The sequence below is a fragment of the Sarcophilus harrisii genome, chromosome 4, assembly GCF_902635505.1.
Source record: "Sarcophilus harrisii chromosome 4, mSarHar1.11, whole genome shotgun sequence".
In the NCBI taxonomy this organism is placed as follows: Eukaryota; Metazoa; Chordata; class Mammalia; order Dasyuromorphia; family Dasyuridae; genus Sarcophilus; species Sarcophilus harrisii.
This window is the reverse complement of record NC_045429.1, coordinates 159,141,952-159,168,950: the sequence shown is the minus strand read 5'-3', so window position 1 is coordinate 159,168,950 and position 26,999 is coordinate 159,141,952. Positions and strand designations below refer to the sequence as shown.

Here is a 26,999-nt window from a genome sequence, read left to right as displayed (position 1 = left end):
TCAAAACTTAGCAGGTACCAATGCTAGTCAGTCCCTAATCCCTTTTCTTAAGTTTGTTGATAATTTTAATGGGGAAAGTAGTACCTCTTCATTCACTTTAAAATCAAGTAAAAACATCCAACCAATTAATCTGTCCCATCATTTTTAGTCAGTGACATTTTGCATTATGTCTGTATACACACACACACACATATATATATACACACACACACACACACATCCTACAGGCATATAATTTCAGAAAAATAAAATAATTTTGAGGTTGAATACAAGAGCTTTTATGAAGATTTTTAGTCTCCTGACATTTTTAAAAGTACAAATCATGTGCTCAATGCTTCTATTCCCCTTTTTTTTGGATACTGAATGTAAAAATGCTAAAGGCACCAATTTTAATCTCAACATTTTATTAAAATTAAACTGATTCCTTTCATTTTTTATAAAAACAAAAACTGAAGTGATATTACTAACTCACTATTCATTTCATTGGCATATATTAAGTACCTACTCTGTGCCAGACATAGTCCTAAGTGACTAAGGGATATGACAAAAGTGAAAGTCTTTATCCTTACCCTCAAGAAGCTTACATTCGACTGGGGTATGGGAGAGATTTGTATGTATATAATGTTTTATTTCATTTTCCACATACTAAGAAGTGGCATGACATGGAATAGAGAGATGACCTCTGAGTCATGGATACCTAGATTCAAATTCTGACCAACATGCTGACTATGTGACAAATGAGGGCAAATCAGAATGAATAAATGGGCAAATTAAATTACTCAGTGTCTTAGTGGCCCCAGGCAACTCCAAGATTCTAAGTTTGCAAAGAAGGTGATCTGCAAAGATAAAGAAATTTTATTCACCAGGAGTTTCCTTTATTTTTTTCTAACCAAACATACAAAATAGGAGGGAAGGAGAGGAATAAATTAGAAGCACCTTGTCCTTTATGAACATTGAGGACCAGGGAGATGACAGCAGCATGAAATACCTAGGCCAGTTTGGCTGGACGAGAGTATGTGAGTAACAGGCAATAATCTGGACACTGTAGCCAAATTCTGAAAGGATTTCAGTACCATAGTTTGTATTTTGTCCTAAAAGAAAGGACTGATCAGTTTTTGAAGTGTTAGTTTTGTTGTTTGTTGTTTTTGCCCAAAGTTCTGTTATGATTTTTGCTGGTCCTTTCCTCTTATGGCTTGAAATTGCTCCAAGTGAATGGACTATGGGATACAGTCTAAAGCTAAATAACAGGAAATAAAGTAAAACTAGTTTCTAATCTTCAGCCATGAACTCAGGCTACCTCCTTATCAGAGCCCATAGGTGATTCCCTACTTTTCTGGTTTAATAATAGGTTTGTAAGTTAAAGTATAGAATCCCAAATTCCAATAGCGATCTATGATCCACTGACTGAATTTTACAATCTGTAAAATGGAAATGATACCTCTTCAGCCTATCCACAGGGATAAGAAGAATGGTTTTTAAAAAAATTAATACAAAATTCAGATTATTGGTCTTGAAGTATAGCTAACATCTAGGATATAGTTTTTCCTTTCATTAAGTTCTGGAATGAAACTCAAGTTTTCATACTGAGTACCAGCATAATGTTCCACTTCTGTATTTGAGAAATGTAGGTAAAGAAAAACTCAGTAACAGTACCTGACTCTGGTTTCTTGCTTTAACATCAGGGAAGTGAATGTTTTTTTGTCACATAAGGACTAGCAGGACAATCCATTTAGATAATCATAATTAGTCACCATGTTTTGTTTTGTTTTTGTTTGTTTAACGTTACCAAAAACATATATCCTTTTTCTTTATGCAGAAGTGGTAATGGTGATGATATTCAGCTTCTTACCAAAAAATGATACAAAATGCAATGAATGTTTTCTCCAAAATTTCTAAACAAGATTAAAACAAAGTCTTTCCTTACTATTCAAATAAGACAGCAAAGACTATTACCCTTCAAATCCAAGGACTAGATAATGAGTTGAGTACTCTGAGTTGTTTTTCCAGAAGTGGTGATGGATTTGTGCTGTTCTCATATTCTCCTTTTCAACCAGTAGCATATGTTTACAAAGCTGGATGGCCAGGGATGGGCTTGTAGTCTGTGGCTATAACAAGGTAAAGGCCATTAGTTGCTGGGGCCTAAATTAAATCATTTTCTTCCTTCAGGGAGACAATTAAAAATTGGCAAGTAGGCCAGCAGCCAATACTGTATAAAATGCATTATTAACTTGTTATAATTACTTCACCTGTTTATTGTGTAGGTTAATGAAAGGCATATAGTAGAAGGCAAAATTCTCATTTTTTGTGAAAAAACTTCCTACTAAGAAAGGTCTCCATTTTAGCTTCTTCTTTCTAGGACTCACACAGGGTGAGAAAGCAAGGATGCATGGCACTTTTCACTGATAAAAGTGCCCACATCAATGATATCAAGGAATCAATGAAATTATTATTCCTATTATTACCATTTATTTTGCATTTTCCTTTTATCATAAGACATCTATGTGAAGCTTTGTTGAAAACCAAAAAAGGTCATTTGCTTTTACATTTCAAATAGTTACTGGGAGACTTAATTTATAAGAGTTAAATTGGATCTTATCATAGATAAGGGAAGCTTCTCCTCATCCCTACCTCCCACCCCCTATCTTTTCTGGCAAAGAAGTAAACAAAAAAGAATTTTAAGTACTTAAATTAACTAATAATTAGCTCTCTTCAAGAAGCAGAACCAATCTGATTTCATTTTGTTTTCCTAGAACCTAGACAAAGTATCTTCAAAGAATGTTGTTTAAAGTCAAATAAAACAGATTCATTTTCATCTCACATTAAGTACATACTTTCTCAAAATAGTGATACAAATGATTAAATATTTGGTTTAGTTCTTTACTGGTACTACCAGAAGAGGTTTGAAAAAGTAAAGCACTTCCAAATCCATGGAACAAAGCTCAGCATAGAATTAATAATGTTTAGAAGGCAATCAAGTTCTCAAAAGAGATCAGGAAAACTACTCTTATAGGAAGAAAATTATTCATAATTATGGTAATCAAACAATAACACATTACCACTTATGACATTTTATTGGCATATGACAATTTACAAGGGTCCCTATTGCAATATACATCACACTGAATGGAGTCATCTAACCATCTTTATAGCCATCCTTACTGGGGAAGACTTTTCTCAAATTAATGCCCAACATTGATTTAAACTGTGACAAAAAAGGAATAATGACTCCTTAAAGCAGTCTGATATTGTAAAAAAAAATATATCACTTAATAGTAAAACTCCTAGGATGTTGGAAGGTATACACACCTAAGAACTGAGTCATGGCCTTCTTGTGATTAAGCAGCTTTCTTAATCCTTCCTGGAAACATCCTTTGGTTCATTTTGTTTCCCTTCTCTGGGCAAAAGGAAGTCTGTCAATGCAGGTACCAAAGGGTTAATATTTCCCGCTACTGTAAACATTAGACAATTTCTTAACAAAAACAATTTAGCTTTGGTGTAGGTGTCAGTAAGTATGAAGCTAAATTGTGGATTTGGGAGGGAAAAAAAAGCACACTGGGCTTTGAGAAGACATGCATTTGCATTAATCTGAGATTCTTCCCTCTTAACTAGGGAAGTAACTAAATAAAAATTGTTGTACACATAGTAAGTTAAAACAGTTATATGCTTTCAAAATGTGATGTGATGTTTTCTCTCAGGATAGCCTTTAATTACAAAGGTCCTGTGGGTCCCATATGGTTCCTACCACAGAAAAGCACTCATTTTCTTCAGAAAACAAAAATTACAACAATGTACAATGAGTGTCCCTTCTAAGGAAAGCAAATATGGTAAAATAATCTTAATGAATGCTACAATGTCCAAGAAAATGTTATTTGCTTGGATATGATCAACTCATTGATAAGATGGTATTTCAGCCTTTGATTATTTCCTGAGTAATGGCAATGATATGCATTTTTGCTTTGACATGTTTTAATAAGCAATTTAAAGATGACAAATTAGTACAGGGAAAACATGCATAATTGAAATTTTCTTTCACTTTACCAAATATATTTTACCTTTTCTTCCCCCCACCCTATCGTCTTTTTTTTTTTTTTAAACCAGCTTTTGGCAGCAAATGCTGCAAACACCAAGGTGCCGGAAACGCATATGTTGATCAAAAATGATGGCAGAAAACAGTAAGAATTTCATTTTTAAATGTTTAAAGCTTTAACAGAAATAGCAAGCACTTGTATTTAGCATAGTTATTTTGGCTTCTTAAATCTGAAAAAGAGGAATCTCCTTTTTCCTCCTTCATTATTCGGGCTCCAATTAACATTTAATCTTAACTATTTTAGGTTTTTATTCTTTTTAAAGATATAAATACTAAACCTCAAAAAAGAAAATGATAAAGCCATTTTATATGCTGAAACTAAAACAGAAACAAATGCAAGCTGGGTTAATGCTGCAACAAACTTCCTGACAAAACTTTTTTTATTGGTGACATTTGAAAAACAAATTATTCAAAACACTTCTAGCCAGTAAGTTTGTTCTTATTGCCTAATGTATATGTAACTGATTTTGTAATTTAAGACATTCCACTTTTTAAAATCATGTTTAAAATGTTACTATTTTCTTTCCATTAAATACTTCAGCTCTGCAAACATCTGTATGAAAAGTTTTTCATAGGGTCTTCCCTATCCTAAGTTTCCGCATTATATGACCATTGAAGGGTTTTTTTTTTTTAACTTAGTACAAATTAGGTAGTTTTATCTATAATGTTGTTAATTACAGACCAACTTCATTCCTCAGAGTAGCTGATTGTCCATTGACCATGAATCAGTCCCCAAAGAGTGCCAACAGTGGGTTTTGAAGCAAAAGAGGAAGGGCTCTAAAGTTTTCCTAGATTTGTATTTAGTAGTCTCAGCAGAAAACCATTTCATCAAACTATCTATTCTGATTTTAATATTATGTATATAATGAGAAGTGCTTACCTTTTCTACTTCTCAACTGTTAGGCTGAGCAAAAATGGTATTTTCCCCAGTTTAGAAATTCACTGTAGTGCTGAACTTTATTATTAGTTCACCAAAGCAACACAATTTGTTCTGTGGTATACTTCAAAGACTGGTCACCCTACAGTGTAAATGTGTTCTACTTAAGGAAGATGCTAACAGCTGTGTACTGTTAAAATAATTAATGATCTGTATAAACAATTTCTGTTCAGGGATTTGTATATAGGGCTAAAGTTTACTTAGGAATAAAACACTGACAAACAGGGGAAGGGAAAAAATCAGAACTTTCACAGAGTTGTACTTGACCATATCTTATAGACAAAGCAGAATTACAATGCATATAACAAAAACAGTAAAAGTTTTTTTTTTTTAAAAGTTGATAGTTACAAATATGGTACGTAGCAACTTTCTACTTTGCTTCAGTACAATCCTCAACATACACTATACTATTATTGAGATATTTAAAGACTTAAAACAAAAATTCTACAGACTACTTGCAAACAGTAAAATTTAAGTAAAATGCTTACATTCGTTTTTGAAAACAAAAAAATCACGTAAAAAAATGGTGGGTGCAAGTTCTGCTCTCAGTTGCAATCTTACTTCAGATTTACTATTCCTATAATAAAAAAAACACAGAAAGTGAAGATTAACAGAGCCGGGGGGGGAAACTACATACCATATATAAACCATAGCAAGCTCTGTTTATAAAATTAGATTTACTAAGTTTTAACAAATCATCACCCTCCTAGCCCACACTGATGGAAATCTGCTCTTCAATTCACTGACAAGTTGGAATTTTCTACCTTTTCTTCTTTGCGTCTGTCCTTCTTTTCTTCATTATTTTCCATGGTCTCTTCTTCATCTTCAACAATCCCATCCCCTTGGTATTTGTCATGTGTCCATTTTGGACTGCTACCTGATTTTTTGAAGTTAAACCGCCCTCTGCCGCGTTGGAAAGTGCCACGGCCTCTTCCTCTTTTGGCCCAATAATCCACACCATCATCCCTGTCGTCATGCTAAAGGAATGTTAAAAATAATCAATGAGATGCTTTTTCAGCATTAATCCCATTTAAATCATGTTGACAATCAGCTAAATATTAATTTTAAAACTTTATATGAATTAGGTTGGTATTTATAAAGTATAATTGGTTAGCAGGTTTCCAACCATGTTTTTTAAAAACACCTAAATTTGACATATAGACCTGCTAAAACTGAAGTGACTCTGGGCCCATAACTTATTTTTCCAACTTACAAGGAAGGATTCCTTCTATTGGAGCAAAGCATAAAAAACGGATATCATAAAATCATATTTATTATCATAAAATCTGTCAACATACAGAATTTTCTATCAAAGATTAACTTTTTTTCCTACAAACATTTCAAATACTTAACTATGATCATATGAATCATGAATGTTAACAGTTCATTCTAATGTCCCATCCCTCCTCTCTTTGAAGCATTCTATAAATGAAGTTATATATAGCTCTAAATGTATCTAGATGTATCACAGGGGCTGCTACTAAATGTTACCCACTAATAAATAAAGAGGAGAGAAAAGAATTCCAAATAAATTAAAATCCAGTAAAGGCAATTCTGTATGCCAAAAAGAGAATCGTGTGTCTCCTTGAAACATCTAGACAATTATGGCCATTTTTAGCCCATCTGTATTTCTTCATAAAACTTAAAGGTTCCTCAAAATATTCAGTGATTATTCAAGAAATGCTAATACTTTCTTTTGAAAATTTTAAGATTAATCTCTATGTACATTAAGTTGATAATATTTGAGCATTTGATTAGCACTGCCAGATTTCAAAATGTTCCAATCATACTTGGCCAAATGAAAAGCAAATTTTGCACTAATATGTTTCAACATGTGTTTTCATAAGGAATTTTATTTACAGAGGTAAAAATGTATTAGTTATAACATAATATATTCCAAGGTTTAGATTATTTAATTTGATTGACTAATTCCAGAAATTAGTTCCAGGGTTTATGGGTACAAATTATTTTCTTTACCAAATTGAAATCTGGACCTCTAAATAATTAATTCCAAGCCCAATTAATTTCCTTAAAACAAACACCAGTCAAGGTATTTAAATTCTACTGCATCCCTTCCTACTAAAATGTTTTCTAGCAAGAGATAATACCATTAGAGGTATTAAAATAGAAGAATAGCAACAAATTTTGAAATCTCTCAGAGAATAAATTACTGCTGGTTTGTTGTTGAAGACATTAACTAGTTGACATTTGAGTGGCTGAGAGGAGGAAGAAAAGAGACCTCTGGGTATATTTCTCAAAACCTCAGTTCTCTGCATTTGAAAGAGATTTCTTTGAAGCCTACAGGACAAGACATACTCCTCTTGATTTTGTAAACCATGGAAATGGAGTTAATGTACAAAACACCAAAATGGGGATAAAATGAAATATCCTTTTCTAAAAGTAGATTAAAGCTTGTTTACAAGGAGAGAGAAAAAGAGACAAAATATATATATAGAGAGAGAGATATAGATATAGATATATAGATATAGAGGGGAGGAGGACAGGTAAAAAGTGTCAAACTTGACAATCTCCTTAGAAGAGTAAAACAAGGTTTTTGATAATCATAAACAAACTTTGGAAGCTCAAATTCTCACATTGGCTCCACATATCCAAGAACCAAGAGCTAAATTCTGTGCTAAACTAGAGCTTAAGGATCATCTAGACCATGGGGTTTTTTAACTAGACATTCTGTGACTGTTTTTAAACATTTTGGTAGTTCAACTTCACTATAATTTTTACTGTATAATCTTATTAATTTTATGCATTTTTAAATATTGTGAGAAGAGATCCATAGGTTTCACCAGACTACCAAAGGAATCTATAACACAAAAATGCTAATATCATCTGATCTAGTCAAGCTGGTTAAAATGATGCGCTCAAGGCAAAAACCTACCAAGTCTAGAACAGAGGCATGCCAACTCTTACCTAGTTCTCTCTTTTCTATCACAAAACACTCCTAACCCACCCACACTGTGAATGAATTCCTTTTAAAATTTAGAAAGGATAAAAGATATAATACTCAAATTTTCTCTACCCCCTCTCCAAGGGTCATTTTAATTTATATACCACTGGACTATTAGACTAAATTGTCACCAGTGACCTAGCACATGATGTTAGGAGGTTCTCTTCTATGCTCCTTAACAGTTGTTATCTTTTTCATATTCATATAGCTGATATTAAAAAAAAAAAAAAAAAAAAAAAAAAGCCTTCATTTTAAACAACCTATAATCCAAGTTATCACAGGTACTTCATCCATGTAGTTTTATGGGAAATTTCAAAAAAGAAACATAACGCCCAAGATTAGACCTATGATGTGACAGTTGCCTACAGGAGGATGAAGTTCAGGTACTTATCCTGGGCTCATACATCAAGGTCCTCCTGGCTCTAAAGCCCATTTATCTACTATGGCTCGATGATGTCAGTAACAAATAACTTTGAAACTATAAATCAAATTGGATAAAGATTGTTTTATGATCTATCACAATAGATCTTTTACATTAAATAATTTACTGGGTTTATGTCTATTAACTCCCTTGCAAATCTTCCAAAAGTACTTTTAAGATTCAAGGAGCTAATCATCTTAAGTTGTATCCTGTTCAAAACATTAGCAAACTTTAGTTTTGTAATATGAAATTCGTGTGTGTGTGTGTGTGTGTATCAAATGATTTATTAATAGGCTACAAATTAGGATATAAGTTTAGTCAGCTTTCCACTGGATGGAAAGAAATTATTAATTTGAAATTTTTTGTTCTAGTTAAAATTAGACTGTAATAGATACTTAGCTACTGCTTATATAAATTAATACTGATACAATTAACTGTTCCTGCTATTTACAGGTAGCTTAATTCTTGAAAGTGCCCTTTTTTTGTCTTTGTGATTTGTAAAGCTCTTCAGTTAATTATAAACTAAGCCAATGAATATAAACTAAAGTAAATGTTAAAAGAGACTATATTTAGTGTCTACACTACAGGACTACAAGATTATATTTAGTGTCTACACTACAGGACTACAAGATTGGAAACACCAAGGATATGAAGTTTAATCATGAAAAACTGAATTACCAGAAAGATAAAAAACTATTCCATCTAATTGTTAACTCAAAAATCAATTTGTTCACGAACATTATACCTAAAAGTAGACAAGAAAGTAATGCAATTATGGTCATAATAACTTGCCTCCTAGAGCTACAGCCTACATCAAGCTGAAATGATATGGAAGAAAAAAGTTATCTAGCTTAATTTGAATATTATAAATACCACCAGAACCAAACTATTAAAGGTGAATCTAAATCTGTGATGGGATTGTTATCTTTAGAAGTTATAACAAAAAATAAATTGAATAAAGAAGTTTATATTTAGATACTTAGGTATAAGAGTGAATAATTCAAAACTTACAACATAATAAGGTTTATGTTTAACAGTTCAATTTTGGTGGTGGTGATTAAACTAGATAAATAAATATAAACATATTGCAAAATGTTTTACCATTACTACCACCCCCAAAAAAGAAGTAATTTATTTAAAAAGAACATTGCTGTAGCACCCACTATCAAAATTAGCTAAATGTTAGGGAAATTGTCATACATGGAGCACTTAAGAACCAAGAGCAGCCCTTAAAAAAAACTATATATAAAGCACAACTTTATAAATAGAATACTACTTTCCCCACTGTGATGCACTAAATTTCACCTATTCAAAGAAATGTTTCCTGAAATAGTTTCTTTTAGAGTCTGGGAAAGGAAGGAAGAAGGAAAAAATGGGTTGTCTGAATGAACCAAGAACATGATTCAAGTTACACAATTATGTCACCCTCCCAAAGCTTGATTGGTTCTCTTGAAAAAGCAACTGTTTCCACTCCCCCTCCTTAATCACATCTGTCATACTAAAGATATGTCAATATACACTGAGCTATTACTTCTGTCTCAAATCAAATTATTCCTGCCCTATTCATTTTGTAGAAAGGTATTTTCCTTAGCAAATGATAATCATCATCTCAATATCAGTAAAATGCTTAAGTCAATCTACCAAGGAGTCTGCCTACAACTAAGATCAGCTAGTTCCCCAATACATTATTCACATGTACTAAGATAACAGTCTCTTCATGAATTGTTTTAAAATATACTATAGATTTTGTTTAGGTTTACTTTATTTCAAAAAAGAAAATGCTACTGATAGGTTGTAAAACCTGTCTTAGGATCAACTTTGCACCAAGGCAGCAACATTCAAATAAACATATAAACCATGAAGCAATTATAATATTGCATTCTAATTATGGCTACCATCTACTTGTAGCCTGCCCTACATTGAAACACACAAGAAGTGGAACCAGGAGATGAGCAAGGGAATTAAAAGCCCTTGGAAACTATCTACACTGCAAGCCAGCTAAAAATGGCTTCTTTTGTGTTATTAAGCATCGTGGTAAAATTTTATTTAGAAATGTTATTATCATGATGGATACCTATACTAAAATTTATTTACCCAGTATGCTTTAAATAATAATGCAAACCAAACACACAGATTTCTAACACCCACCAAGAAGTACTTCTTGCTCTTTGGGGTATATTCTGGATCCCATTCCTCTTCCTTCGGTCTCTTTTGAAAAGTAGTATTTGAGTTGTTTGGACCAGTATTTGTCCCAGCAAAAACTCCTCTGGCTCTTCCTCTGCCTCTAATTCGAAACTGATTAACATTAACAAAGTTGTTTAGTTAGGCAGTCAAAAGCTGTTTAGTTACATGCAAACCATCATTTCACTGCATTATTTGTCCTGCCTCTCTAAAGCCCATGAGGAGTGAAAATATAAAGTTTATAATGATCAGAAAAAACTCTTGCCCACTAGAAGTTGGTGGAAATACACAAGATTAAAAAAAAAAAAAAATTGAGACTTCAAGAACTAAACATTCAATTGTTAATGTTTTCTCACAACCAACAAAGTCCTCTACTTCCTTTAGAGATTGCTTGCTTGTAGAGCCACTAAATGAATGAATCCTCTGACCTACTACAAGCCAAGGACTTTATGCTACTACAACCACTGGTCTTAATTCACCCTGTTATTTACTAGGGAGCTTCTGATACAGAGTAGGAATCAAAATCAGAAGTGGCAAAAAATATCAGATTTCACACAAAGGAAAATTAACTGCCCTGCTTCTTCAAAATGTATACAATAGTCAATCACTTCCAGAGTCAGGGAAACTACACAGTTTATTTATATATAGATCAATAAACCATTCATATGGATACTCCCTGAAGACCCAAAAAGCAACCAGTCTAACTTATAGTCTTTAGAAATGCCTAAGACTCAAAGGAGTTATGTGACTTGCTTATGGTCACAGTCACAGTTATGTATCATAGATGGGCTTTGACCCAGGTCTCTCTAACTCCCAAGTCCACCATTCTCTCTACTCTGCCTTCAAATGTACAATTACTCAATGTCATTTACTGAAGGTACACTATTGACAGCAAGATTTCTAATGCCAGACTTTCTACTGCTAATGGAATTAATTTTAAGAGTAACAAACAACTACATATTTACTATCATAGATCAGAATCCATTACTTTCCTGATGGATAACACAATGTGTAATATAATTCCAAAAGGACCAGATAATTTCAGAACTTACAAAAGTTCCTCTGGGTCGGCTGACTCCTGTAAAGCCTGAATATTCTTTTGGTTCATGATGGGTTTTAAATTCTTCTTCTCTTTCCTTCTTACTTTCTTTTTCTTCTCGAGAGCTTGCTGAGGAAGAGGATGATGAAGATGATGAAGATCGAGAACGGTCTTGCTCTCTGCTTTTATGTTTACTGTAAAAATAGAAAAAAAAAAAACACTGTGTGCTATTTTTAAAATGATGAACAATTTGTAGAATCTTAAAACTATAGGAGTTCTTTGGGTTTATTTGTTTTTGTTTTTTTTAAAGCTCTGGACTATTAAAAATAATGCAAAGGTAAAATAATTGAATGTTAAACTTGGATACATTTTCATTTCCATTATCCTTCCACATTTTCATTTTATTTTGTTAGTGGGGGGAAAAAAAAATTCTGTAGCCAGTCAATCAGAAGACAGCAAATTAAGAACAAGTTTCTGTACTTTATAATTTCAAATATTAGCTTGTTTCTTTTAATTTGCTTTGCTTTGGGAAACAAAATCAAAAGCAGGGTAAAGGAAGAATGCCTCTTAGGCAAAGTTTCAAAGTAACTGCCTATTCAATGTAATTGAAATATCTATATGCTCCTGACCAAGAGTAGATAAGATATGGTGCCTATGTAGCACCGTATTGAAGAACAAAATATATAATACTACAGAGACCAACTAAATAAGGAAGCACAAATAAAATCCACATTGACCCAATAAATAGCAATAAAAAAACTAAGTATTTTAATGTCACTAGCTAGTTAACATAATAAACATATGTATATATACATATGTGTATGTGTGTATATATGTAATAACATTTGATACTAGTGGTGGTCAGATTTACATGATCCTAACAAAACACCCAAAAGGTTCATACCTGCAATAACTCTTACCACTGCTACACAGTATCCATGGCAATATTACTAAGAAAGCCTAATACACATTGATAGTTCTTTAAAAATTAGTACTTCCTCCCCCCATCTCACCCATGTTAAAAATCTCTGGCCATCATTTTAAAATTTTTGTACTCTGGGTGTTATGAGTTGAAAAAGTGCGGAATCAAGCATAACGAACCAAAGTTCTTACACAAACTGTTTCTAGAAATGCACTGCATTGAAGTCCAACCTCCTGATGTAGCCTGGATAATAGGACACATTAATTTGTCATTTTTTTTTTTCAGTGTTAGCTTGCTATTCCAAAGTTTTTGTCCTCATCCACCATAAGCCGTGTAAAAGACAAATACATTTTTGCTGTAAAACAAATAATTTTAATTGTTTAAATTTAAACATTCGATTACACAGTGAAAATTGAAAGCAATTAAGCTGACAATTACAAAAGGCTAATTAGAAGCTAAAACCTACTTAGATCATTTTAAAAATTACCTGTCATCTTTGTAAGATTTGTATTCTTTGTAATCTTTAGGAGTTTTTTCTTGCTTTCTGGATCCACTGGATTCCCTGGAGCCCTTGGAATCCCCCCGTTCTTTACTTCTTTCTTTTCTACGACGATCAATGTCATGTCGAAGATCAGCAGAATCACACCTTAATTTTTTATCTCCCTATTAAGGGAACAAATGTGAAATAAAGCATTTAAAATACAAATAAAAGTGAAAAATATAGCCAACCTATCTCCCCCTATCTAATGTGGATTTTTATGTTAGAAAGAGTAAGTTACAAAACAGAATATATACTATATACTCTATACTAGTTAATTTTTATAATAAATATGCACTTAGAAACATGATTTTTCTGAAAATTTAAGAAAAATTATCAGCATGGAGGGAAAGAGCATATTCTAAAAGTTAAATTTCCAGTGAATATTAAAAGCCTTTAAAAAATGTGTTGTTCCTTACACAGTAGCAACTGACAGCAAGGAATATATAGAATTATTTTTAATTGTAACAATGAAGAATTGTGCATACTATATTATTGAATGTCCCTTTTTCCACCATATTTTTCATTAGCTAGTATCAAAAAACAGAGAACCTTTAACCATAGAACAGTAGCTGCTTTTGTGAATATAATAATCTTATAAAATACCAGAAGAGTTCTCAGGAACTTAGGCTCAACTTTCACTAAAGACTAACTTGACTAACCCTGATGACTAACAATAACAGAAGAGTCATTTTCGGTAATTTGCAAATGAACAATTAATTAAAATGATAGTTTAAGAGGTTAAGTCAGAAACATGTTAAATCTTGAACTCAGTAATCTAGACCACATTTTACCATTTTTCAATTCAACTATTGCAATATATAATTTTTTTTCCCTGAGGCAATTGGGGTTAAGTGACTTGCCCAGAGTCACACAGCTAGGAAGGGTTAAGTAACTGAGAGCAGATTTGAATTCAGAGCTTCCTGACTTCAGACCTGGTGCACCATCTAGCTTCCCTAATACATATTAATTTAAAGAAGTTTTATTCATTATAGTCAATTCCATTGATTTTTGTTTTTAAACTACTGGGCATTTCAGAAGATGGAAGGTGGGTGGAATTATATGGGAAGGGCAGAATTATATAAGATACTAAGCATTATGGGTAAGCATGATAGTAATCAATAATGGAAAGAAAAACTATTTACTAAAAAGACAACTAAAATATTTGTGCTTAGAATAATGGACGAAAGAGCGATAATCCTCTTACTTTTGCTCTTTTCATCCCCATACACAGAACCAAAACTATAATTAAAACCCCATTGTGAAAAAAAAGAAAAAAGGAAGTAAGGAGAATTGGCAATGTAATGTATTCCTGATACTTCATTATGACCAGGGGAAATCATGGTTTTTAATTTTTAAAGCAGTGGTACTCACAGTTAGATGACTCTGGAGCCACTTTTGCCTTTGCCATTAAACAAAAAAAAGTCACAAATCTACTGTATATCCAATTAGAGTCTGTATAAAATAAAATTCTAGCTACAGAAAAGATAGGTTGTACCTGACTGAAAGAGCTAAATGAAGCTTGAGTATCACAGTCTGAATATCAGTGCTTTTTAAGTTTCCAGCACAGGATCTTAAATGATCCATTCATTCATTGAGTCAACAAATATTAATTGACTGCCTACTATGTTCAAGACACTGTGCTAGGTGCTGTGGAAGATACAAAAAAGAATTAGACATAATCCTTGACCTCACAATGCTAATGTTTCTCCTAAATTTTTTCAGTTCATTTTATTACTAAGAACTATAAAACATAAATAACAGAATGGGAGAAATTCCTCTTCCTATCTAGTCAAATGTATTTTTATATCCTTACCCTCCCACATATGTATAAATCAATCAATATACACATGTCATTAGTCACACACCTGCACAGATATGCACAAATTTATCATGATTAACCCTAACTTCCAACATCTATCTACATATATATATAAAACTACCAAAGGAAATTGGGTTATCCCAAAATGTCAAAATACAGCAAAGAACCATTAAAACATTGTACCACATGTTCCCAACCCATATATAAATGTGGTCAAGGTTGGTAACTTTTCAACCCAGAGTCTACTGTAGCCACTTGAAATCTTTAAGAGGTTACTGTTGTCAGTAATTAAAGGATTCATGATTTCATCAATATGGTTTCTTCCCCTGCTAGCAACACAAACTACAAATCCCACACAAACTAGTGATTTTAGACAATTTTGGGGCCAAAATAGTGTCACCTTGTGGCCAAATTTATGAGGCTGGTACTCAGATCATGGCATCATTAGGCCCAAACTAACAATTTCTTTTTCAGCTTAGGTAGTGCCTGTCAGAAATGTCATTGTTGGCAAAAACTTCCAAGAATCCAAGGTATCTTACAGATCATGAGGAGGCCAGCAGTGTAGGTCTTTAGTGGATATTATTAATGTCATGCCCTATCAAGCAATTTACATCGTGAAAATTTATATCCTGAAAAGGAAGAAATGCATTTCAGATTAGCTCAAGCCTTTGCCACATTTCTACCACTCTACTCTTCAAAACCACATCTGGCTCTGAAGTAAACATGAAAATGGGTTTACATAATAACCAGAAGGTAAAATAATCTTTCACTTTGCCACTTAAGTTTTTTATGCTTACTCCATTCCACTGGCTTCTGACAAATTTGAAGATTAGGCCTTACTTTTCCAACATGCAGGTTTTCTGTTGCAAACTTCAAAAAGGCTTATGTTCCAAGGATTCATTTGTAGGGTAGATGCTTAGAATTCAGAACAAACTCTCATATGAGAATAGCATTTAAAATGATGGTTAAATTCTTAAGACAATTCATAAAAGTTTATTATTAGCCACCCAAGTAAGAAAGGACTATTTGTTTTCCTGGGCTGGCCATTTTTTACATTGAGGACAATTAAGTCAGCTGCCTAAAACTTAAAATTTAATTCCACTGTCTCTGCAAGTCTCATGAGTCAGAATGGCCATAGTAAGAACACCTGGGTTAAGTATCACATCTTACATAGAGGTTTAATGTGTCCCTGAACAAATTCCTAAACCTCTCAGGGCCCTTTCAATTCTCAAATCATAAATTGTAACACAGATGCCAATCTACTTTGATAAAGGAAGTTTCCTCACTGAGCACTAAATCTACACCAAATAAACACAAATCCATTACACAAAGATCAAAGTTCTGTTTGCCATCACAATCTAATTATTAATCTTTTTTTTCCCCTTTATATTCAAAATTTTAACTGCCTTTGTAAAGTTAGAAACATAACTTATTATAAATAAATCATCTATCTTCCTTCTTAAAACTCTTTACCAAAAAAAAAAAATATACCTGTTGAGTCTATTCAATGTTTAAGTTAAAACTGTTATTTTAGGACTAACATTGCATTTTTTCATGTTTTATAAATATTTGGTGTGTGTATATATATACACACATATACACACACGCACACATAAAAACACACCAGACATTCCTCAAAATTATAAACACAAATAGCTATTACTAATGTATTTTGCTTGCCATTTAGATGAAATGCAAGATTATCAACACACTAAATTTAACATGAAATAGAAATAGTCATCAAGACCTTACCTTTTGATTTTCTTCCTTAAAAACTCTCTCTTCTCCTGATAAGCGGGTATGCTTCCTCAGGACACTCGGAGAGATGTCAATTCTCCTTAATATAAATTAAAATGAAGTGTATTTGTTATCTTTAGGATTATATATTGCCTATTCTGGTAAAAGAAAAAAATGTAGGATTTTTTTTAAACCAGCAAAATGACTTAGCAAAATAATGCAATCAGAACAGTTATAATAAATTTATGTTATAATGCTTTCTTATTTGCCAACACTGAGGAACAGGTATTCCACAAGAGCAATGTCTAGACAACTGACTTAATCCTTTAAGCGCGAATTTTAAAATTTAAAATTTCAATGGAAGCCTTATTTTAAAAAGAAAATTACACATGGTCTTGCCTCCATAAACAAAATATTCTCAGTATAACTTGGTATTATCATTATAAATGATACTAATTATAATAACCATTTAGAAACTAGAGAAATGTATGGACATTTACATCTTCCTCAAAATACTGTGCCTTTTATTATTCCTTATCTTTCTAGAAACACTTTTTTGTGGCTATTCCCTTGCTATCAATTGCCATTTTCACTGCCTCTTAAGTAACGGAGTTCTACCTCTCCCACTTATAATCAGCTGTTCTTCTATCAAGTGTTCAATGGAAAATTTTAAAGAAAATTTCTTAATCATTCACAAATCAATCTTAAGTCAACTAACTACATTTTAACTCATGGATGTTTTTCAGGCTTATCCACAGAACAATTTGTTCAGTTCCATAAAAGCTATCGTGAATGATGAAGTCTAATAATATAGTTTCTATGTACAAGTGAGATTTTTATATCTTGTTTCATAATTATTTTAATAACACATTTATTATAATTACAATGTAAAAAGTGAGAAAGTTTTCATCAGAAGTACCTCCCAAAACATCACCATTCAGTTCCTCCAAAATAAGATATTATTAAAGAAAGGAATAATATTTAGCATTTTATGTTTTAATCTCAATCAAATTCAGACTGTTATAAATATGTTCTTAAAAAGTTCAATGAAACATTCCGGACATTTTTACATATGAAGCTAAGTATTTATGAAATAAAATGTAAATAAACTATATATTTTTTTAAATTATCTTAAAGCAAAGTTGTAGAACTTGAAAGTACAGGAATTATTACAAAACCTAATGAACATTGGTCTTAATATTCCAAACTCTTAAGTTCCAAATGAAGTCATTAATTTTATGTAATGCTTATACAATGCTACATACCTGTGTATTTCTGGGCTTTTTTGCCGGGTACAATGTTCTTCAGTAGCCTTCTGATATGAGGTGAACCTTTCATTTAGGGTCATTGCAGCTGATTTGAAGTATTGCTCTGTTGATTAGGAGAAATACTACTTGGTTAGTTAATTTCTACTTTCACAGTAATTTCCATTCCTGACAGAGGGGATGTAGCAGGTGAAAAAGTAAATAAAATACTCAAGAAACCTAGCAGGAAAAATGCAAGTATTACAAAGAACTTCCTCCCTGTTGCCTTAATTCTTGTACCTCAATTTGTAGTGATGTTAACAAAGCACAACCACTGAAAGCTACCTCAAAGATATGCCCTAGCAATACTCTCTATAAACCAAACACAATTGTAGGATTAAGTCAAGAATCTTTTCCCATTTCATTGATGTACTCTTTCCTTAAATAGAAGAAAAAATAAACAGTAGTCTATTAGCATCTCTATATCTTGCCCGGCATCTCTATATCTTGCCCATACATAGTTTCAAGTCATTAATTGGAAAAAACAAAGGTGTTCCAAATTAGTGCAATACTGAAATGACTATAAATGTTTTCATAAAAACACAAGCTATAACTTCTGCTTCAAGAATTAAGACAAATTATTATATATAGAAAATCTCTTTACACTGCCAGTTCTAACCGGGGTGGGGGGAAAAACACCTTTATTATTGATATTTATTTAAAAAAACAAAAACATCTGGCATCTTGGCAAACCTGACAGCATATTTATTTGATATCTGATTTTTTTTCTTGCTTTTCTTTAAACAATTTTAAAAACCAGTAACATTAACTTTCTTTTTTGTTTTTAAAGACCAGCTCAACAAATGTGTTTTAAATTATGTAAACTAGAAAGACGCAAAAAGTCATGAACTATGAAATGTTACATATGAAGCAAGCTATCTGCTTAACAGGTCAACATACATCTGTGTCAACTTACCGCCCAATATCCAGCACATGTCTCATAACCAATCATTAAAACTTGAAACGGCCACTACAAGGGTAGTGCCTCAATCATAATTCCATGAAACCCAGGAATTTGAGCTAGCAACTCAGTTTTTATGCCATTTTTGCCAGGAAGACAGAAGATTCAACTTTGCCTGTTTTTGCATCTGTATCTTTCAACAGCTATTTTACTTTGAAACATGGATTTTGCCATTTCAAAACATATTCCAGGACCTAGTTACAATGAAAAAGAAAACATCACTGGGCATTTTCAGCTCTATGTGAAGAAAGAGCTGTTCAGATCGGTTGCACAATACCAATAATGAAACATAACTACAGTTTAAAAAAAAGAAAAATAAAATGAAAAAGGAGAAAATTTACTAAAATCTGATCTCAAAATTCAGTATTATTCATGAAATATCGAGAAAGGCCAAAAAAAGGGGGGAAAAAAAAGGAAAGGGGAAAAAAGAAACCAATAATTCTAATGTTTCATGTTCATCAAAATAATTTGGCCACAAACTGGTTCTCAAACCTAATTACACTACCAAAGGCTAAAATATTTGCCCATGGTTCTTAGTGACTATCTACATTTCAAGAGAAATTCAGAAGTCTATTCACCAATCAAAATATGGTACATTCTAAATCATAGATGGCAAATTTAGGCTAGTAGATTTAGCAGAAGTCAAAAGATTCTTCAAAAAAAAAAAAAAGAAAAAGAAAAAAGGGGTTTGGTTTCAATACCAACCAGCCAGGAAGTATTCTGGGGGTAAAAAAAAAAAAACATTTCAATTAAGCTGCCTTCAATTGATGCAGCTGCCCAAAAAATAATGCCCCAAAACTTCTGAACGGCTTTAAAATCTTTGAAACTCAATATTACATATTGAAGAAAACACAGGAATTCCAAAATATTTCAATTCATATGTTTCTTACATATAGAAACTAATTTAATTGCCTAATTTTTTAGTTTGTCCTTTTAAATGAATTAGATTTTCACCTTAAGTACCATGATAATACATTTACGATTCTTTTTGGTTTATTCACTATTTCATAAATTATCACCACAAAAACTAAGAAGCATAAAAATGATAGAATAGAAAGTTAAAATCCAGCATTACACTTGACTTCAAATACAATATTCAAAAACTTAGAAATTGAAGTTATTGAATTATAATGCTGTTTGTCTAGTACTGGAGGGTACATCAATAAAATACATTTATCTAAAACGTTCAAAATATTTTATTTCAGAAATACGAACAAAAAGTGCTGCCAAATTTGTTATCATAAAACCCTGCATACTACATAATTAAATGTAGTAAAATATGCATTAATGAATGTATAATATATCATAGCAAAATAATTCTGATAAAGAATGGGAATTTATTTTAATTAGCTCTCATGTATATCAATACCACCACAATAACAAATAAAATAAATGCTTCTCCATGTTGTCTACTAAATAAATAAAATTAAGTTCATAATATGAAATTTCCTATCAAAATGTCCAACTGGGCAGGATTCAAATAGTTTATAAAGTTTCTTGTTAAACAAATTTTCTCATTTTATCATAAAATAGATTTCTAGGGATTGATTTTCTTTTGTTAACTTATCTAGAATTTAAGTCACATTTTTATTAAAGACTTTATTAAAGGGCTTTGACATATTAAGCACTCTAAGATTTAAAAAAAAAAAATTGTCCCAAAGACCTAACAGTTAGCTTTAATTAGTTCAGATTATGTAACTGTTTATTTCTCCCAATTTTTTATTATGTAAAAATTATATAACCTGAACTTACCTTTAACATGATGGACCAAGGACACAATGTGCTGAATAAATGACTCTGAAGTGCTTTTGCTGGCCTGTGGCAACTTAATGTGGTCAAAGATGGACCGGAATTCTTGTTCCTTCTTGACAGAATGGACAAGTGTACTAGCAAGCAGCCTGTCTTTAGTCAAGGAAGCAGGTCTAGAGTATGTCAATAACAAAAACACACACACAAAAGAAAAAATACCATTGGTTTGAATATCATGAAGAGAACCATTATCAGGGGAAAAACAAGATTAACTACAAGTCAATATTAATTCACGTAGCCACAAGATTTATTGAACACCTCTATCAGATCATTTACCTGTTAGAATCATCAAGAGGTACAGGTGCCATTTTGAGTTTGACTTCAGGACGATGAGAATCACTGGCTATCATTTTGATCCTAAGTGGACTCTCCTCTCTGAAGGTAGACTTTTCTCTCGCCTCCAGATTCTTGTGTAGAGGGGGACTGTAATCAAAGAGTTCTTTGAGCTTTTCAGACTTTACCTGCTCAGGTGACTGAGTTTCTTTCTTCACCATTATTCTCTCAGAATTTTTGTCGTCTTCCTTGTGCTTATCTTTTGTAGTGCTAGGCCTTTCCACTACATATCCAGTCTCTTTAAGTTTATAATTTTTCTCTTCTCTAAATCCATCACTTTCTCTATTGCCCTTGAGTGAAACTTTAGATTTGTACTTGGTTCCTTCCTCCTCAGCATTCCGGTGAGATGCAGTAGCAAAATTTTTACCCTGATCTGCCAGGACAGACTTCCTGAACTGTCTATAATCCTCTGTCTCCTCTGTGTCATCCCCTTCTGAATCATTAAACTTTCGTTTTCCAGATTCTTTATCACTGAAATAATCTAAAGCTTCCTGATCCTCCCATTCTCCCTCAGCCCTCCCTTTTTCTGTTCCTTTCTCCTTTGGGGCCTCTTTCTCCCTGGTATTACCCCTATCAAGCAGGTATACTCTAGACTCTTCATCTGTGTACCTGTAAATAGCAAAGAAGAGGATGGTAACTCTGGATTGCATTCATTGTCATTCAGTTTTTTACCTAATGTGTTGCCCAACATCACAGGATCAGCAACAAAAGGAATAAATCCCACACTGAAAAATATCTCTGACATTCTGCTTGCAAAGCATTAAGCATATGTAGGTGGCACTTTACAAGCTACTTTTAAAATCTTTATCAATTACATAATAAACTCCTATAGTTTAATACAAGTAAAAATCTCCTAAAAAGTCCATCTTAACACCACAGTCCATAATTCTAAATGCCAAATTCACACATTTCTACAAAGCTTTGGAAATAATTTCTATAACTTACAAAGGTAGTGTCTCAATTTGCTAACATAACTAAGATACATAGTGTTTGCATAAATTTACTTTTTGTTTAAAACCACCTCCCAAAAAGAATTGGACTATTTCACTTAGTCCTTAGCAAATTACTTTCAATACTAATATTCTTATATAAGTTCCATGAATAAACAGCAAAAATATGCATTACTTATCATAAACTTCATTTCAATCACAAAATGCTTCCAATTTATAAATATACTTTGCTCTAGAAAAAAAAATCTGGCATTTTCATGAATGGCAATTATCATATCAGCTGAATACACAAAACTGTGGCAACAGCATAAACAATAAGCCTATTCAATTTCCTAACAAAATCAAAAACACTTCCAAAAATACATATTCGATAAACTTCCTCTAAAACATTTCAAATTAAAACGGTAAATTAAAAACTATTAACAAAACACATACAACTCAAATTTTAAGCTCTGTATTAAAATACTGTAATTATGAATAGGTTGGAAAATTAAACTCATAACTGAGAGGCTTACAAAGAAAAACATTACATAATTCAACATTACTTATATAGGGTCAAAATACCCCAAATTTACAAGTTAACTTCTGCTACCTAAAATTAAAACTCTTCAAAAGTTAATAATTTAACTTCCTAACACTTCTTAGTTTATGACAGAAAGGTCTGAAGATTAATAGAATCAAAAAGAATACAAATCTATTTATCCTCATATTCAGTTCTTATTTTCTAACAACTCAAAAAATTAAGGAAAAAATTACAAGTATATTATGACCAAAAAAAGCATAAACTAAAGCTTTAGCATGACCAAGCTAAAATTAAAATATGTATAACATTGATTACCAAATTTATACAAAGAGAATTTAAAAGATGGAATGAACATTACTATTTTTAACAAGGATTAGCCATAATGTAGTTATTTCTTACCTTTTTAAAAACTTTCCAGTCTTTGCAGTTTCCTGATCTCCACCATCAGGATAAAATGAAGAACGTATTCTAGTTTCTTCCCTTGGAACATTTTGTGGTGGGATTGTCTTTGCAGGGCTTCTTCGTGAAGGTATATGATGAATTGGACTATTCTGAGAGGGACTATAGCGACTAGAACCATTTCCAAGGGATCCAGATCCAGACCTCTCAGGACTATGCTGTATGGAATGTGAATGTTGAGAAGGAGTATTTTTTGCAGAGTGGGCTGTGCTGAGCATGGGAGCATCTGAACAAGATGAACTTTGACTAGGTGGTGTAGCAATAGGAGAAGGGCTATGAGGTGATCTTGGGCTATTATCATATGCTGAAAGACCAGGCCAAATATCACCAGATGCTGCTGATGATTTATTAAAATCATCAATGGGTTCAGAGGGGTCATGTTCAAATGTATCTTTCTGTTCATCCTGTGATTTGCTTTTCAAAGGGCTCTCTTCTTGGGGAGCCCCTTCAGTTTTTTTGGTCTGCTTTTCAAGAGACCCTCGTCTTTTTGAAGAGACAGGTGATTTGCTATATGGGGATGATGAGCGAGATGAAGATGACCTTGGAGATCTGGAAGATCTGTAAGACCGGCGAGATCGGCTTCTAGATCTCTGAGAAGACACAGATCTTCGTTTTGGACTCCTGGAGCGTGAACGACCCCGTCTAGGGCTCCGTGAGTGTCTTCTATTCCAGACAGGTCTATAGCCACCTCGATGATATCTACCACCACCTCCTTGATAATACCCTCTACCCCTTCCTCTGTACCCATAAGGCCTTCTCATTCCTCTATTATTTCTGTAATCTCGCCGATAATCTCTAGAATAAACACGATCTCTACTACGAGATCGTGAATATGTCCTGGAACGGGACCTAGAACTAAAATTGAAAAAAGCAATTAATGAAAACATCTTTTTAGTGTTCTGGATGTTTTTCATTAAATATAACACAAATAGAATTAAAACCAATATTGATATCTTGTGTAAAAACAAAACTGAGAACTTTAATACTTTTTTAAATTTTTCTGCTCAGTCTATTTGTTAAAACAAAATATATCAAGAAAAATCTCTATTTTTTTAAAAGTTAAGCCTGGATTAAAAAAAAAATTATTACTGGTAAACAAGTCATTTCTACATGGTCAATGTTAAGAAAAGAAACCAAGATGTTTAAGAAGAAATGAAAATATAATAAATAAGAAATAAAAAATAGTAAAGAATAGAATGCAATGTGAATAAAACTGATGCTTCTATCAAAGTAAATGTATGACTGAACAGATAAAAATATAAAAACAACTAATTTTTACAACAATAAATGGAGAACTAAAAAGTACAAATTGATAAATTCACCTGTATCTCTTCTTTCTAGAATGTGATCTGGACCTTGACCTGGAACTAGATTGTGATCTGGACTTTGACCTTGAAGAATGTGATCTAGAGTTGGAACGACCCATTTCTTCCAGGGGATTATTCCTACTGATATGAAAAGAGCAGTAAAGGTTAACGATATGATTTGTATAACTGCACAATATTGACTCTAAAATGTTCTGTAATAGTTAATAAAAGTAAAATGACAAGTAACTTCATATCTCAAAATGATTCAGAATTTATTTTTTCTTTTCAAATTAATGAATGTGGAAGATAACATCAAATAAAATCCAATTTTCCATCTGAAAAAGCAATATATATAGAAAACAGGAAAAGCAGCATTTCTAAGTTCTGAACCCACCTGTATATCTCAATCCAAAAAAAGCAGTAGCTGCAGGAGTCAGATGTTAAATTATATTAGATTGCAGCAACAAATTACATGTTATTTCATGGCCAATACAAATGCTTAACTCCAGCTAAAAAGAAAAATTGGAATATTACAAATAAGAACCTGAAACAAATATGAAAATGGCACAATGCCAGAGATCAAAAAATTAATCTACCAGACTACCAATGTTTTTATCTGGCAATTGGGCTAAAACAGGCTATTCCAGTCAATAATGACTGGAATGAAGTTGGACATTTCCTAAGAGTGATGGAATAAACAATTCCCTGATCAACTGGAGTCCAATGCTCCAAAAATGTCTAATCTAAATATATATTCATAATATATGTATAATAATCTAAAATAAAAACTAAATAATAGTTCTACACTATATTACATTGATAAAGAAAAAAGGAATAGAGATAGCATTTGGTTAGATAAAATCAAAAAGAGTAGAAACGACATACAAAAAGAAACCTTGGGTAGCAATTTTTTTCCCCTAAATGCTACATAGTGCAAAATTAAAACAAACTAAGTTTCATATGCTACTGGACATTTAAGTTCAATAGGCATCTAGAATGTTTGCATTTCATTAACAATATAAAGCCATTCTTTAATTCATGCCTTTGGAACAAAATTTCAAGAAATGCCACACTTCAAGGCATTTCTTGCCACATTAAATTGTGCTTCTACAAGCTTCAATTTGATAACTTCCCTCTTAAATCCCTACATTTCTCCTTAAGAGTTTACAATGAACTTATTCACTTTGGATTTTCTTATGATAGTCTATTCCAGGCAACCATAAGAAACAAAAGGTTCAGCCACTCCTTTGTACCAACCAGTCCCCATCCAGCCCATGAAGCAAGAAAGCCAACTTAACTGCAGCAGCAAGGCATTGTGAGGAAGATACAGGAAACAACATGTACCAAGCAAACCAAATCACTTGTTAACTCCTCTGAGAGCCATTAACTGTGGGCAAAGCAGTATCATTCAAATCACTATTAGACTACCCCCCAAAGACATCATTAAAGAAAGTAATCCTCATACAGATGTGAACCATCAATAGCTTCTGCAGCTGCTACAGCCTGTAAGTTCATTAAGAGCAACCCTTATGAAGAGGCCTGCCATGCTTAACACAACCAACGCAAATCTTTAACCAACTGTTATCAAGAAGAAGGTAAGCCAGACTTCCAGAAATAGCAGTGCTCCCCAGACCACTGGCATTGCCTCAAGCTCACTTCTCCAAAATCATCACTCAAGAGAGTTAACAATGAGGACATATAACCTGGCAATAAAAACATAGCAAATCACACCCAGAAAGTTCCTGCTATCAAAATCCTTGGAACCATCAAATAGTCCAACATCAGAAATGGATGTGATTTTTAATCCATGATTAAATATCATTAAAGATAAATTAACATTTCCTTTGTTTTGCCACTAGAACAAAAAGACAACAGGACCATTACATCTGAACTGAAGTTGGAATCTCACATTCACACTGTTCCTCACAACTCTAATGTGATCTTTTCTACTTCTACTCCCAACACTTAGGAGTTAATTTTGTAAATATTAGGATTTAAGTGAGTTAGCAGTTTTATTCTTAATTTACTAATCTCAAATATTTTTAGATATATTTCATATCTATATTTTGGGAGTAAAAGAAAGACATTCCCAGGAAATCATTGATATCTGCATCTTCCACAAAAAATATACATGGCTTAAACTTAGAAAAGGTTTAACAAAATATATATATTTTTAAAGTACGACACTTTATTCCTTAAAAAAGGCAAAATGAGATTTTATTCCATACATCTCATTGACCCTTAAATGGGGGTGGCGGGGGAGGGAGGGTAGAGGATGAGAAGGGGAACTAGAGAGGGAGGAGCAAATGAAAAGGCACCAAGAGTTTTAAGTTTGGAAATATGGGACAAGATTTGAAAAGATAACTAGTTCAAATAAATGGCACTGGAAAAGGTCACAGAAAAATCCAGCTGTCCTTCAACAAAGAAGAGCACTACAACAAACGATAATTTTAAAATCCAAATATCAGTAATATTCATTCAGTCCAAGACTAAACAAAATTAACACAGAAACAGCAGTAAAAGGGGTGTCCCACTAAAAAAGTCAACACAAGTTTGGGGTGAATAGACCTATAACCTGCAACAGCACCTCAACCAAGGACAGTGGACCATAGACCTTTTGTTGTTCTGAACAAAGACACAAGGAGGTGGAAACTAGTGCCAAGAGCCTGACAGTACCCAGAAGAAATAAAACAAAAGTTTGGGGGGA

The 26,999-nt window shown here is 32.6% G+C and overlaps 2 protein-coding genes across 12 annotated transcripts in view; both read right to left on the bottom strand.

Annotated features, from left to right (window-relative positions):
- The window catches only part of MTFR2 (mitochondrial fission regulator 2), a 44,077-nt gene extending 40,681 nt beyond the window's left edge, over window positions 1-3,396 (bottom strand). The window contains exons 1-2 of the mRNA XM_031964219.1: window positions 3,307-3,396; window positions 1,954-2,105 (exon numbers count right to left, since the gene is read on the bottom strand). The gene's annotated coding sequence lies outside the window, so the exon portion shown is untranslated. The remainder of the gene's footprint in view (window positions 1-1,953; window positions 2,106-3,306) is intronic.
- BCLAF1 (BCL2 associated transcription factor 1) overlaps window positions 3,053-26,999 on the bottom strand; it is a 37,247-nt gene continuing 13,300 nt past the window's right edge. For 2 of the 11 annotated variants that reach the window (XM_012549356.3, XM_023503222.2), the window contains 10 exons: window positions 24,308-24,433; window positions 22,926-23,840; window positions 20,997-21,662; window positions 20,664-20,833; window positions 17,912-18,017; window positions 16,662-16,746; window positions 13,037-13,212; window positions 11,641-11,821; window positions 10,556-10,702; window positions 4,463-6,001 (listed from right to left, as the gene is read on the bottom strand). In XM_012549356.3, the coding sequence (XP_012404810.1) occupies window positions 5,759-6,001; window positions 10,556-10,702; window positions 11,641-11,821; window positions 13,037-13,212; window positions 16,662-16,746; window positions 17,912-18,017; window positions 20,664-20,833; window positions 20,997-21,662; window positions 22,926-23,840; window positions 24,308-24,411 (2,793 nt within the window). In that variant the 5' untranslated portion in view covers window positions 24,412-24,433 and the 3' untranslated portion in view covers window positions 4,463-5,758. Of the gene's footprint in view, window positions 3,411-4,462; window positions 6,002-10,555; window positions 10,703-11,640; window positions 11,822-12,740; window positions 12,905-13,036; window positions 13,213-16,661; window positions 16,747-17,911; window positions 18,018-20,663; window positions 20,834-20,996; window positions 21,663-22,925; window positions 23,841-24,307; window positions 24,434-24,686; window positions 24,802-26,999 lie in introns of those variants that run through there. The other 9 variants (XR_001121071.3, XR_001121072.3, XM_031964218.1 and 6 more) reach the window with 9 other exon arrangements.